We start from the raw sequence: 12,976 nt of genomic DNA, 5'->3' as shown, positions 1-12,976 counted from the left end.
CACAGTGCCCTCCTCCCACACCTGTTCAACTCAGGGCCTGCCTGCAGCAGGCATTACCTATAGGAGACCAGAAAGAAATTTACATTGTGACTGAGTAGTTGCGTTGACTATCCATGGGCTTAACTGGATGAGAGAATGTATAAACTTGCTGACAAAGCATAGCCATTGCCCATGTGTATCTTGTTTCCCCCACAAAACAACATGACGTAGTGATGGCAACCCAATGCCAGCTCACGGAGCTCTCCTGAACAGATCAGGTAACAAGACAAGCCCAAGTGGAAAGCTTGTCTTGGGGCTAGCTGACCACTTAGCTCAGGTGGAAAGAGGTAGAATCCAGGGCTGGGTTGATAACCCCAGGAAGCTGTGGATGCAGTATAGGTGTTGTGGTCAAAAAGGCTTTAGACCAATGAAGAACCAGACAATGGTGGCCAGGATGAGCATTCAAGGTTATTTCTACCCAAAAGCTGACCAGGAGGAGCATTCAAATTCATTTCTAATCCAAAGCTGACCAGGATGAGCATTCAGGGTCATTTCCAACCCAAAGCTGCTGGGAACCAAGCAACTGATACGTACATGCTCACTACAATGTCTATAGTAGATGACACGAACTCCTCCAACACCCTTCCCACAGACATTTTGAAAGATGAGGCATTCTGTGACCTTGAGGTATAATACCAGCTCTCCTGAGGTTACAATGGTTGGCTTTCAGGGACTACAAGAATCTTCTCCAATTGAGCTCTCTGACACCCACACAACTAAGGGTGCCTTTCTGCCAGGCAAACTAGAAGTCATCACCTCGAGGTGCTAAGGATAGATACAGACTCCAAAAGTGAAGGGGTAAAATCATTGATGGAAGATTCACTGTACTTGGGGGAAAAAAAAAAACACAAGAAATATGGATGAGCATGAAGTGACTGAAGATGGCCACAGCGATAAGGAAAAAAGGAAGAGATGGAGGGAGATGAAGCCAAGAGGCGAAACTGAGTCTGTGCATTCCATTATAAGGTTACTTCCCCTGAGACTGAGATTAGAAGGATAACTGAGGCCTCCCTTCAAAGAAGGCTCTCAACCAGTCTAGGAAGTGAGAGGGATCCTTCAGTGTCTTTAGGAAGATGCTCAAATCCAGGAATCCTTGAGAGCTCAGCTGAGTAGAACACCCACAATGACTCAAGAGAAGTTATGCAGCTTCTCTGAGGAAACCAAGCAGAAGCAATGCACCTGTGCCATCACATTTCACATGTGAGGAAGCCAGAGCACTCCCCAGGACAGTCCAGGTGTGGTCTAGGCAGGAGCTCAGTTGTGCTGCGGGACTGCTCCTTGCTCTGGATAGCACTCCTTTAGACAAAAGCAAAACCTGTAGTCTAGAAGCTGCAGAATTTCCCATATCCAGGCTCTGACTCATTTCTGGAGAGGGCCAGTACCTTTGTTTCCACCTGCAGAAACAAGGATGTCTGTGAGGACTTTCGGACTCAAGCCACACCTGGAACTCCTCCATCCACATCTACAGCCCATGGAAAAGGCAAGATGAGCTGGGGGCATTGAATACACTTGCAGCTTTCCCCAGCATGCACCTCTTTATTGGAAGGGAAAATGTCTACCAGGTCAAGCAAAGGATATGTGGACACAAGACTTAGATCATTGAGAAAGCACAGTCATAGTCCTACTGTCCAGTGATGGCCCACAGTGGCTTTTGTGGGGAACACTGCGAAAGGACGCAGACATCCCATGGGGTTTAGGGTGGGGCAGGCAGATGAGTAAAGTTGGAGGGAACTTTGAAGATTCTGTGATGATAGCTGGGTCTATAGATCCACTTCCAATTCCTGACCTTAAAAGTATCATGTTTATCATAGATGATTTGGAAAATGTAGAAAACTGTATATTAGGAGAAAATAATACCATTCCTAAACCCCACCGATCACCCAAAAGCCACTACCCCTACATGCTATTTCCTTTGATTCCTTTTTCATAGTTTTTTTTTAAATATTTAATGTAATTTATATTTACAGGGTCCTTTTTCTCCTCTTAAATCATACTGTAAGCATTTTCCTCCTGTCACTGAGGATTTCCATGCATCACTTCAATAACTGCATAATATTCTATGATATAAGCATATCTGAATTTACATGACCAATTCCCTAATGTAGAACATTTAGATTGTTCTCTCTCTTTTATTTTCTATTTTATACCAAATTGCAGTATACTTTCCTAAGCATGAATTTTTGCTCCCTTTTCAGACTATTTCACTAGGATCATACTAGAAATGGAATTTTTGATTCTCAGGGTGACACATTTGCCAAACAGTATACAAGAGAATTAAAGGTGACCATTTTTGAAAATCTCACTTGGGGACTCTTTTGACATTGTTGACAGTGGTGATCCTGGTGACAATGGTGATAATCCAACAGCCAGCCTGTGCTGGCCACTGCCCCAGGTGCTCACCACACACTAGCTGACAAGGAGCCTACATAGCTGTGCCATCACATTTCACGTGTGAGGAAGGTGAGGTTAGAAAGGCCACAGCACTCCCCAGGACGGTCCAGGTGTGGTCTAGGCAGGAGCTCAGTCGTGCTGAGGGACTGCCCCTTGCCTCTGGACCTCACTCCTTCACCTGTTCACTCCCAAGCCTGGCTGACACAGCCAAGGTGCACACCTCACAGGTATGCAGGGAAGCAGGCACCCCGCCACGAGCCTGGCGGGCAGAGGCTTTCTGTGCCCTCACTCTCCCCCAGTCTGGACGGAGCTGGGGCTGGAATCAGTGTATCCAGGGCCTTCTGTGCTCCAGTCACTTCTGCCCAAGCTCAGAGCTAGGAAGTCAGGCAAATGCTGATTGGGATACACTGTCCCCTCTTGGTTTCTCAAAATTTCTGCAAGCATCTATTCCCTTTGCCACTTTGGTGCCCCAAACACCTTTTTTTGGAGAATCACTTCCTTGATGCATCATCAGAGCCCAGGGATACTGAAAAATATCGACAGAGGTTGTTTGTATTCCGTAGGTCTCACTGCAGGCACTCAGTATACAGATGGATATCCAACGGGCAGTTGAGACTTTAAAAGTTTCCAAAGAACAAGGCACAGGAGACTAGTCTTCTGATCTGGCATTGATCAGAGGCCAAGTGCACCTACCAGATGCTGGCATGGGGTCCTCTGTCCTCTCACCCAACTCCAGTCATGGGGGCAGGCAAGGAAGCCAGCACAGGTGACAAATTCTCACAGTAACCACTATGCCAGGTCTGAAACTACAGCAGCTGGCTCCTGAAAGAAAGGACACTAAGCTCAGAGTCGCTCAGATGCCAGGCAGCTGAGAGTATGACTTCTTATTTTCATTGCTAAGAGAGGACCATCCTCCTACAACTTCCATTTACTGAAGCCTTATATCACCTCCTTGCAAAGAGGAGGTGTGTGAAAGCATTGGAACTGAGCACGCGATCTGTAAGCCACTCTCACTGTCACAAGCTCAGTGGTTCTCAAAGACAGGCTCCTTGGACCAGCAGCATCAGCAGCACCTGGGAACATAATTAACAATGCAAATTCTCGGCCCGCTCTTGGTGTGCTGAGTCAGAATCCGAGGTGGGTGCAGTGATCTGTGGTGTCACAAATCCCCCAGGAAATACTGATGCACACTCAGACTGAGAACCCATGATCAGCCCCCTCTAGCCCTATCAGGAAGAGGTTTTACTCTCTAAAGGAAGTAAAAGGAAGCTCCAAGAAGTGAGCTAAGTTGCCAGAGAAGTTCTGCCCTCCGGCCTAGGTGTAGTTCTATGTCATGGGGCTTTGTATCTGACATACAATGACCAGACACCACAGCAGTTGGGCCCACACAGCGGTCCTCCTGCCCCACGTAGAAGTCATGACCACTCTGCTATGGACTTGCACCCCGCATCCTCTCACCACTGCGCCCAGCTCCCCCTGCTGGTATTGCCCAGTACACCATCTTAGTAGGTCCCTCTTGGGAGCCCCCTCTTCCTCCAGGAACCCATTCCTGAAAACATCAGAGAGCTAATCTTTCTAAACTTATGTGCATGCCTTTGTCTCTATTACACAGTAAGCTCCTTCCAGGTAAGGTTCCTGGCTTAAGTAGAGAGCACATTGCTGCAAAACAGTAGGTGCTAGAGAAATGTGGCCGAGGACACAGAAATAAACAAACAGAATCATGACCACCCGCATTTTCAGAGAGCCTGGGAATCCTGGGGCTGAGTCTGATAGTTGAGTCCCCTCTGCCACACCCCTAGGCATATCTTTATTGCTCATTTTGACACTTTACCACACAGACAGTGTTGGCAGTCTCTTTTCACATAAATATATTAAATCTCCTCAACCAAGTCATAAGCTCCCTGGGGGCACACCCCATCTTCTCCACATCCCAGGCTAGGTAAATGCTACCTGCTCAGCCAACATTGATGGCTTGCAAGAGAGATGGATAGACAGTGAATAATAAGCTATCCATTTATTATTTTGTAGCACTACTATCCTGAGACCAATTCTTCCCCAGTTGTAGCTTAAATGCTATATCCTTTCAGAGTCTGATAACAACAAACCATCAAAGAAAAGGAAACGTGGTTGACCTTTTTCCTACCCAAAAAGAAAAGTCAGTTAATAAACTTCAGTTGTCAGCTGCTTTCTGCTTGACCGGCATAAGAACTTGGAGGCAAGAATCTAGCACAGGAAGAAGAAACTCCAGTGGGAGCCAAGGAGAAATTTCTGTGGCCATGTAGTTTCCTCTCCCTCCCCCAATAGCTGTCCTCCTCCTGAACCCAAATCAGACTCACGCAAAGTCATGGCCACTGGAGAGTGACTTTTCTAACCAGTTCTGTAGTTTCTTTGAAATGGAATGCTCTGGGTAAGCAGCCTGGAGCTTGGCAAATCATCAGGCAACGGTGTGGACCCCTTTGTGTTGCTGTTATCCACACAGTTGTTATGGTGGGATCTCTCTGAGGACTACACGACAAACCTCTATTCCCCTTCATGGTTTTAAAACTGAAATAATATTCCTCTTCCCACAACACTTAGGCACCCTGGTTCAAAGGCATTCTCCCTCTCGACTCTAAGTAACTGACTTCCCCAGAGGGCTCTGCCCTGGCCAGAATTCTTGTGATTTTGTTGGTCCAGGTGGACATGGGAAACTGGGAGCAGGCTCTTCCTCCATAACTCCTGAGGCACAAGGAAAATCCATTAGAGGTGGGCAAGAGGTGTAAAGACAAAACCTTGCCCAAAAGAAGAGAACTCCTGGCACAGCTTCATCAGAAAACATGGAAGAAGAAAAATTCTTGGTGGTCCCAGAGGGTCGACCTGTGTCTCTGGAGCCAGCACCTGACCACTGCTCTCTGTCAACATCTGAGAACCTCCAGGGTCCAGCTGCTGCTAATGTCCTGCACCCTGTTGGCTGTGCCCAACTGCCAGCTGGAACTGGGAATGTCACCTTTAACAAGGGGCAGCACCTGTGTTCCCTGCTGCCCTCGACCAGAGGAGAGGCAGCTGGCCACCCTGTGGACCACATGTAGAATCAGCACGTGTGTGGCCACAGCCAGGTTGTAGATTTCACAGGAGAAAAGCCAGTGCCAGTGCTTTGAAGGGCACACATTCTGGGACTACGGAATCCTGGCTTTGAACACAGGTTCTGCTTTTTGTTGGCAGTGAGATTTTTAACATGTTATTTGACTTCTTTAGGCATGCGTTGATTATCTGTGAGTTAAAAGAGGGAGGAAACTCCCCTTTTGCAGGCTTGCTGCAGGATTAAATGCGGGAGCTTCCACAGAAACTTTGCCCAGAGTTTCTATGCACAGAGAACCTGCAGAGTGTTTCTCCTCCTCCAGAGGCTCACAAGGCTGAACCCCAGGCTATGCAGTCTCATCTCCATAATCAGGGAGCATTTCTCCCACTCACCATCCTACCCCTTCCCCCGTGGGAGGGCAGTTTCCCTGAACAGGAGTTTGGGGCTATAACAGCCCTTCCTTTTCCTCTCCCTCTGAAGATTTACCAGCTCAGCTCACAGGAAGCATCTGTTATCCCTGCACTTGGCACATGACCCAGGCCCTAGCCTTGTGGTGAGGACTGTGGCTGGCCATATCAGGGGTTCAGAAGCCCAGAGCTGTCACACAACATGGCCACCTTACTGCCGTAACCATACCAGCTTTTGTCAGGGTGAAGCCGTGCTTTCTTGGCTATCTGCCTGTTTGTAGTTGGGCTTACTTGAACCAGCACTGCAGGACTAGGGATTTGTTTTATTCTCTCTTATAGTGCCGTGGTTTAAGCCAAGGCCTCCAAACAGTATGGTGGATGCTTTTGTTGTATGCGCACAAATGAAATCAAAGCCCCACCAAACAGTATTTCCCCTGGCTGCCTCTGATAGGGCTTGATGGTTTCTGAACATCTCTCCCCCCCCCACATTCCTTCTTTCTCTCTCTCTCTCTTCCTCTACTTCTCTCTCTCTCCCCACCCTACTCCCTCTAGTTGGGACCACCAGTGGGTTGGGATTTACTGTTTGACAACACTAACTTAAATAAGTTGTATGTCACTGTCAAATCTCCCAGGGAGACCATAAGCCCCCTGAGGTTCGAGACTCATTTTGTTTCCTGGAATCTCCTCCGTCCCTATGGTATTGCTGGGAGCACAGAGACACTCAGCACCCAGATGGTGATTGACTGTCAGCCAAGACTGCACTGGGAATCCATGACCAGCACCCATCCTCTGCCTGGACTCGCAGCATCTGTTAGCAGGTTGCTTAGTTCACTGGCCCTGAATTATGTGCAAAGCAGAGTAATAATAAGAATGAGATCAAACTAGTGGTGACAGGATGTGAGGGCAATCTCGCTGCAACATCTATCACCCTGCTGATCACCAGGGTTGATTCAGTGGATCTGGCTATCAAGACGGTGTCCCCTTCCTTCCTCAAGGCTCCCTGTGCTTCCCTCCCAAAGCCACGCCCTTGGTAGAAGAGGACGACCTTCCCTGATAGAGGAGGGCGATTCTTCAGTTGAAGGTATATGAGTAGCTGAGTTCCCCTGCTAGAACCTTCAGTCAAGCTCTCGAGGACTATTTTTAGGGGAATGTAGGGTGGTCAAGCTTCCAAGACTCCAGACACGTCCAAATGAAGTGCCACATGTGGCAGTCTGCCTTTCTTTAAAAAAAAAAAAACAAAAAACAAAAAACAAAAAACAGTGACTACAACTCAGTAAACATATATAATATTTATCATGTGTGGGCATGTCATTTCTAATCCCACCCACAGGGTGGGTATTGCTAATCTTGTTTTACATACAAAGAAGCTAAAGCCAGTCAATATCAAGTACTTTGCTGAATACACTGCTGCAAAACTCACGCCAAGACTTGAACCAAAAGCTGTCCTCACAATAAGGTGGACAATGCAAAGTGCAGTTTGACTCTCTGTTCCCCCGAAGGGACCAGGCTTACAAATACCATTCAACAACTGTTCTTGGGTCCAAGGAGCATAGCTTGATGTGGAGCATAGAGCTGTAGCCAGTGTGTCTCTGGGGCTTGTGCACACTGGGGTCACTGTGCTTCTGGGGCTTGTATTCTCTCTGGTGGGGAGCATTACAACCTTGAGGGGAGCCAAGAAGGAAAATCAAAGCATACCCTGGATCTCTACAGAAGGGTGGAGGGCTCCCATGCCTGTCCAATCTGAGGGCTACACAATGGATTACTTCTGATCTCAGTCCCATGCCTAGACGTAAGTAACACCTTGCTCTGCCATAAATGCACCCACTAAGGCTACCCATTAACCCCTTACCCCAGTTCCTGGGCTCAGAATGATGCTAACTCCAATCACATACTCACCCTTCAACCCCAGCTAGAGGTGGGCTTTCATTCCAGGGTTGCAATCTGCTTGCACACTAACCTGCCACTTTCCTGGACAGAATGGAGCTCACTCCAGCTAGCCTTTTCAAATGTCCCTTATCATTGCTACTCGCTAAAAGGAAGCAGGACAAGGGAGCAGAGCCAATGATGGTCCTCACCCCACCATCTCCAGAAGTGAGAGATCAAAGCACAGCCTTCCAGAGCCTCAGCACCATGGACGGTGAGCGGACATTCAGGGAGAAAGTGAGGGCTCGGGAGAGATGAGCGCTGTTCTGGGTGCTGCGATCTCTGCTCGGAATGCTTACACTCCTGTCTGTGCAGAAACTCTCAATCATCCTTCAAGGGCCAATCGTAAGGACTTCCCTCTGGGAGCTTTCTCGCCACCCGCAGTTCTCAACACGGAACAATCATCAAACCACCTAAAGGCCTGTGACCACAGATTGCGGAGCACCCTCCCCTGATTCCACAGGTCTGAGATGAGGCCCAAGAATTTGCCTTTCTAGCAGACTCCTAGGAAATGCTGCTGGCCCCAGGACCACACTTTAAGAACCGCTTCTTATACCATCCCCATCTTCCCAGACAGGCCTGAGCTGCCTCTTCTGTGTCGATTCTGACCTCTGTGGCCGTTCTTGTCATGCTGAAGTGTCTGGGGGCGCTCACAGTGTGCAAATTCAGCTCCACACAGCTGGAGGGCTGGGGCATGGAGATCAGGCATCCCTGCCCACTGTGCTCCTGAGTGTGCATGAGTTCAGAGGGAGCCCTGCTAGGGGCTCAACTAATGACCCCTCAAAGGCCGGAGGTCCCTCATGCCCCCAGACCACTGGCCTGCTGGGAGGGCTTCCGGTGTTCTGGTATATGGGTTTGGGTACAGGGTTCCAAACACAAGCTAAGAAGTTCACCCCAAGGGATTCAAGCCAAATACCTCAACTATTCCTTAAGCTGCCAACCCGGACCCCCTCCCTGGGCAGTGCCTGCAGGGGAAAGCACACTGACTCCGAGTAGCCTTGGCCTGAGTTGGTGGACTCCTAACTCTCTTAGCTGTATGATCCAGGAAAAACAGTAATGCTTTTCTGGGGCTCAGCTTCCAGATCTGTACAATGGGAAAAATAGTGACTGCTTCTGAATGGGACTGCCGCGGGGACTAAATGAGTTAAAATCTGGTAAATGCTGAGGACAGTACCTGGCACGTGGTGATCAACTGTGAATTGTTTTTAAAAGAAAACGGAACAGGAGTCCCTTCTATCCCTGACTGGGTTGGATAAACTGGCATAAGAAATGTTGGTCTTGGCCTGGAACATTCCAAGTGGCAATTCTGGATATTTGAACTTCTGTGACTGTCCACACAGACTTAAGGAAGAGGCCACTCTTTCTTCTTACTGAAGCATGAAGTGCTTCGTGATTGAGGAAGGTCTACAAGGCTAGCGTCTGAATCCGCTCACTTGTGTGGGTGTATACACACGTACAGGCATTTCTTTCTGCGGTATCATTCAGTGCGTGTCCATGGAGCACCTTCTGTGGACTTCATACTAAATTCTAGCTTGCTCCTGTCCACCCTAGATCTCAGTGTCCGATGCTACTTTAACTTCCTGCCCCTCCAGCCTCAGTTCTCACTGCGGTGAAGCACCTAGAAGCTGACCTGACTGCTCCTCTTGCCTTCCCCTCCCCCTGCTGCCCTGACTCCTGCTTGTGCCTTCTCTCCTTGCTGACCTGAGGACCTCTTTTAACCTCTTTCCACCCCCCAGGCTGTTCTTCTCCTCCTCTGTCTCCAGCCTGGAGCCTTTGCTTGGCTCCCCGCACTGTCCTTTCTGGCACCACAGCTGGTTTCTTATCAGAAAAAGGCATCTGGAAGCTGCGCTGGGGAGAATGACCTCATCCGACTATAATTAAAGTGATTATCTGAGCGGAAAGGACTATTATGAAGCAGCCTTCTCTGTTTTAATATGCATAGCCGTTGTAATGGGAACATGGGATTTCCATGTTAACATTGATATTTCTGCGGTCTAATAAATCCTTCCTCTCACTCATCTCCCAGAGGAGAGAGGAGACACTCTGTGAAGCCACTGGAGGTGATGTGCAGGTGCCTGCTGTCCTTGAGATGCTAGCCCTGCGGCCAGACCAGAGCCCTATGGGAAAACACACTCAATAATTTGGTAGCACCCCAGGTGGCCCTTCCCACAGAAGAGCCGATCAGAGACCACAGAGGGGACTCTGGGAGGAGCCTCCAGACAGGAGCCCCCCTTGGAGGGGCATCTTCAAGAGAGAAAAGAGAAAGTACACCCCAGAGGTGAAAGTGTGAGCTAAGTTCAGGCCCACCACTTGGCGAGCTGTGTGACTCTGGGCATGTCGTTCTCTGATGCTCAGGGGCACACCTGTGAAATGGCTAGTAATACCACACACCTCATGGGACGGCTGCGAAGACCAAATGACGGGATGGGTGAAAGGCAGCTAAACCAACACCTGGCATGTATAGACCCTCCACATGTGGGGACACTTCACAAATGCTGTTTTGGCCATTATGGTGAGAAAAGCTGAGGCCCAAAGTCCGGTGGTGCTGGCACCAGGCATATTCCCACCTTCATGTCCACCACCAGGCATGTCTACCCAGGGTCTGCCCAGTGCAGGAGCCCATCCCTCATCCCACTCGCAGGGTTGCAGAGACGCCAGAACTGGGTCCTTTCCATTGCGGTTCACACGTTCTCTCCAGACCTGCCAGTGACGAGGCAGAGCCAGAAGCCTGGCCAGGCACATGCTGCCTCCTGTCCACTCGGCCTGCTCAAGAGCTGTGCACCTGTGAGCAGGGGGTGCAGGCAAGGCTGGGGTGCTGCCAAGTATGGGAAGATTTTCTCTCCCCACTAAGGCTTTTCTCTTCTGTTTGCAGAACTCGACCCTGGCCCACTTTTCCCCTCTCTGGGGGCGAACATCGCCATCATTGCAGGTGAGCTGTTCTGGGACTCCAAGCCAGGAGGGGTCGCGGGAACTCCCCAGGGAGAACCCGCCTGAGGCTTCAGAGCAAATGCCTGAATGAGGGTGAGGCTGCATGAGGGGCCTAAGCCCCTCTAAAGCTTGCCAGCGTCCTCCTCCCCCCAGCACTCCCAGGCTCTGAGTGACCTGGGCCCTACTGCCCAGATTTCAAGTCTCTTCTCCCAACTGCGCATGAGCCCCAACAGAAATGAAGGGCTGACTTCCACCCTTCACATGGATGCCTTACAAGGATGCCTTTACGTGGCGTCCTCCAGAATCCTCTCCCCCTTTAGTCCTTTGCTTGCCTGGTCACTGCTCCCCAGCCAGACTCATGCAGCTCTCACCTCTGGAGAATGTGCTGGAGCTCAGGTAGGGTGATAAGCAGTGAACCCCACTCCATCCAACCTGTCTCAAGGGTTTCCCATGGCCCTGTTCTGGACCCCCAGTAGTACACAGGGGGCACCCACCAGGGCCCAGCCTTCTGGCCACTCTCCTGGTTTCAGCACCAAGTCTCATGCCCCAGGGCACTTCTCAGTTGGGATTGTTCTGGTTTTAAAACTGAAAGTCCTGAGGTTCATGAGCCCCTCAGTTTTGGATAAACTCACATAGTTCATTCTGCAAGTTATGCACAGAGGTCTGTCTTCCTCAGTAGACTGAGCTTCCCTGAGTGAGGGTCAGTTCTGGAATCCTCTTCCAGCCTCAGTCTGCACCACAGTGAGTGGAGGGAGGGGGAGCAGGAAGTGAGAGAGGGGTAACTCAATGGGCACAGATAAGGGTGAGTGCACACTGGGCAGGAATGAGCCAGCCTGTCTGGGGGTGGTGTTTATTGCAGCAGAGTGTCTGTTCTGCCACAAGCCCTGTGTGTCCTGACCCCCTCCCACAAGCCTGTCTCAGACAGAACCATGCACTGCTTCCCTCCTGCAGGCGTGATCGCTGCTGTAGCCATCGTCCTGATCTGCCTCCTCATTGTCATGCTACGCTACATGTACAGACACAAGGGGACGTACCACACCAATGAGGCCAAGGGCACAGAGTTTGCTGAGAGTGCAGACGCAGCCCTGCAGGACGACCCCTCCCTCCAGGACACAGGTGACAACAGCAGAAAGGAGTACTTCATCTGAGGAACACCAGGCCTCACCTCCCCCAGTGCCTCCTTCAACTCCATGAGAGAAGATGCACCCCACAACCCCACCTGCTATCTGTACCACCAGACAGATCATGAGAGTGCCCACCTCATCCCAAGATATGCACCTGGCCTGGGAACACTAGGTGTTAGCCTGGGGAGAGAGAGGGAAGAAGGAACTGAGCCACAAGCGGCCTCTCCCAGGCACCCAGGGATGCAGTGGCCACCCAGGAGTTCTGCCTTTGCTCTGCCAGAGGGAGAAAGTCTGGGTTCTCCTGGACAGTGCAGTTTGTTATCAGCATGGTGTGAAAGTCCTTGCTGGGCGGGTGGGCCTGAGGGCTGGGGAAGCAAGGAAGTGAGTCATCTGTAAGCTGACTGGGGATAATGGCATCAAATGTCAATCCTTGACATTTGGGGGGAACAGCAGGTGCCAGAGCTAAAAGGCACCTTTGTCTCCCATTGATCCAGCTCTAAATGATTGGAAATAAATTTGAAATGTAACCAAGCATTCAGAATCAAACAGCATTACTGCAATTGTCTAGGGAAAGATAACCACCACCCAGACCTTGCATTTCACAGGTGTGACTTTGTGTTATCCGCTAAATCTGCATGCGTGGGGCTGGAACCATCCACTTCCAGCCCCATTGTCCTGTCCTCAACATAGACAGTGGAGAGGGTTCCTGAGGCCCTGAGGGAAGGAGGGCCCAGTGACAAGATTTCTTTTTCTCCCTCTGCAGGCACCAGCTTCATGAAATAAATGTAAGAGTGGAATGTTCCCGTAGAAATAATGGGCTTACCAGCTGACAGGACACTGGCTGAAGCATTGATTTTTTTAATGTGTGATATTAGGAAAACTACACCTGTTAAATAACTATGAGTGAACCAATCCTTCCCTTAATAACAGTGGCTAGGGCATAGACTGCAGAGTGCCATCCCTCTGGGTTTGGGCCCTGGATCCCCTTTCCTGGTCCTGGGAACTTGGGCAACTTACTTGACCTTTCTGGCTTCCGTGTTCTTATCCCTCAAATGGACATGATTCCATGGTAGTGTTGAGAAGGAAAAATTTTATTCTGCTCTTCA

General features: G+C 49.9%; 1 protein-coding gene across 1 annotated transcript in view; it reads left to right on the top strand.

Annotated features, from left to right (window-relative positions):
* GYPC (glycophorin C (Gerbich blood group)) overlaps positions 1–12,401 on the top strand; it is a 45,992-nt gene extending 33,591 nt beyond the window's left edge. Inside the window, exons 2-3 of the mRNA XM_013048599.2 lie at positions 10,691–10,747; positions 11,698–12,401. Coding sequence (XP_012904053.1) covers positions 10,691–10,747; positions 11,698–11,894 — 254 coding nt within the window. The 3' untranslated portion in view covers positions 11,895–12,401. The remainder of the gene's footprint in view (positions 1–10,690; positions 10,748–11,697) is intronic.
* The last annotated feature ends 575 nt before the right edge of the window (positions 12,402–12,976 follow it).

Source organism: Mustela putorius, unplaced genomic scaffold (genome assembly GCF_011764305.1).
Source record: "Mustela putorius furo isolate JIRA1106 unplaced genomic scaffold, ASM1176430v1.1 tig00003867_pilon_pilon_pilon, whole genome shotgun sequence".
In the NCBI taxonomy this organism is placed as follows: domain Eukaryota; kingdom Metazoa; phylum Chordata; class Mammalia; order Carnivora; family Mustelidae; genus Mustela; species Mustela putorius.
Note: the sequence above shows the minus strand (reverse complement) of the source record. Positions and strands in the feature narration are given on the sequence as shown.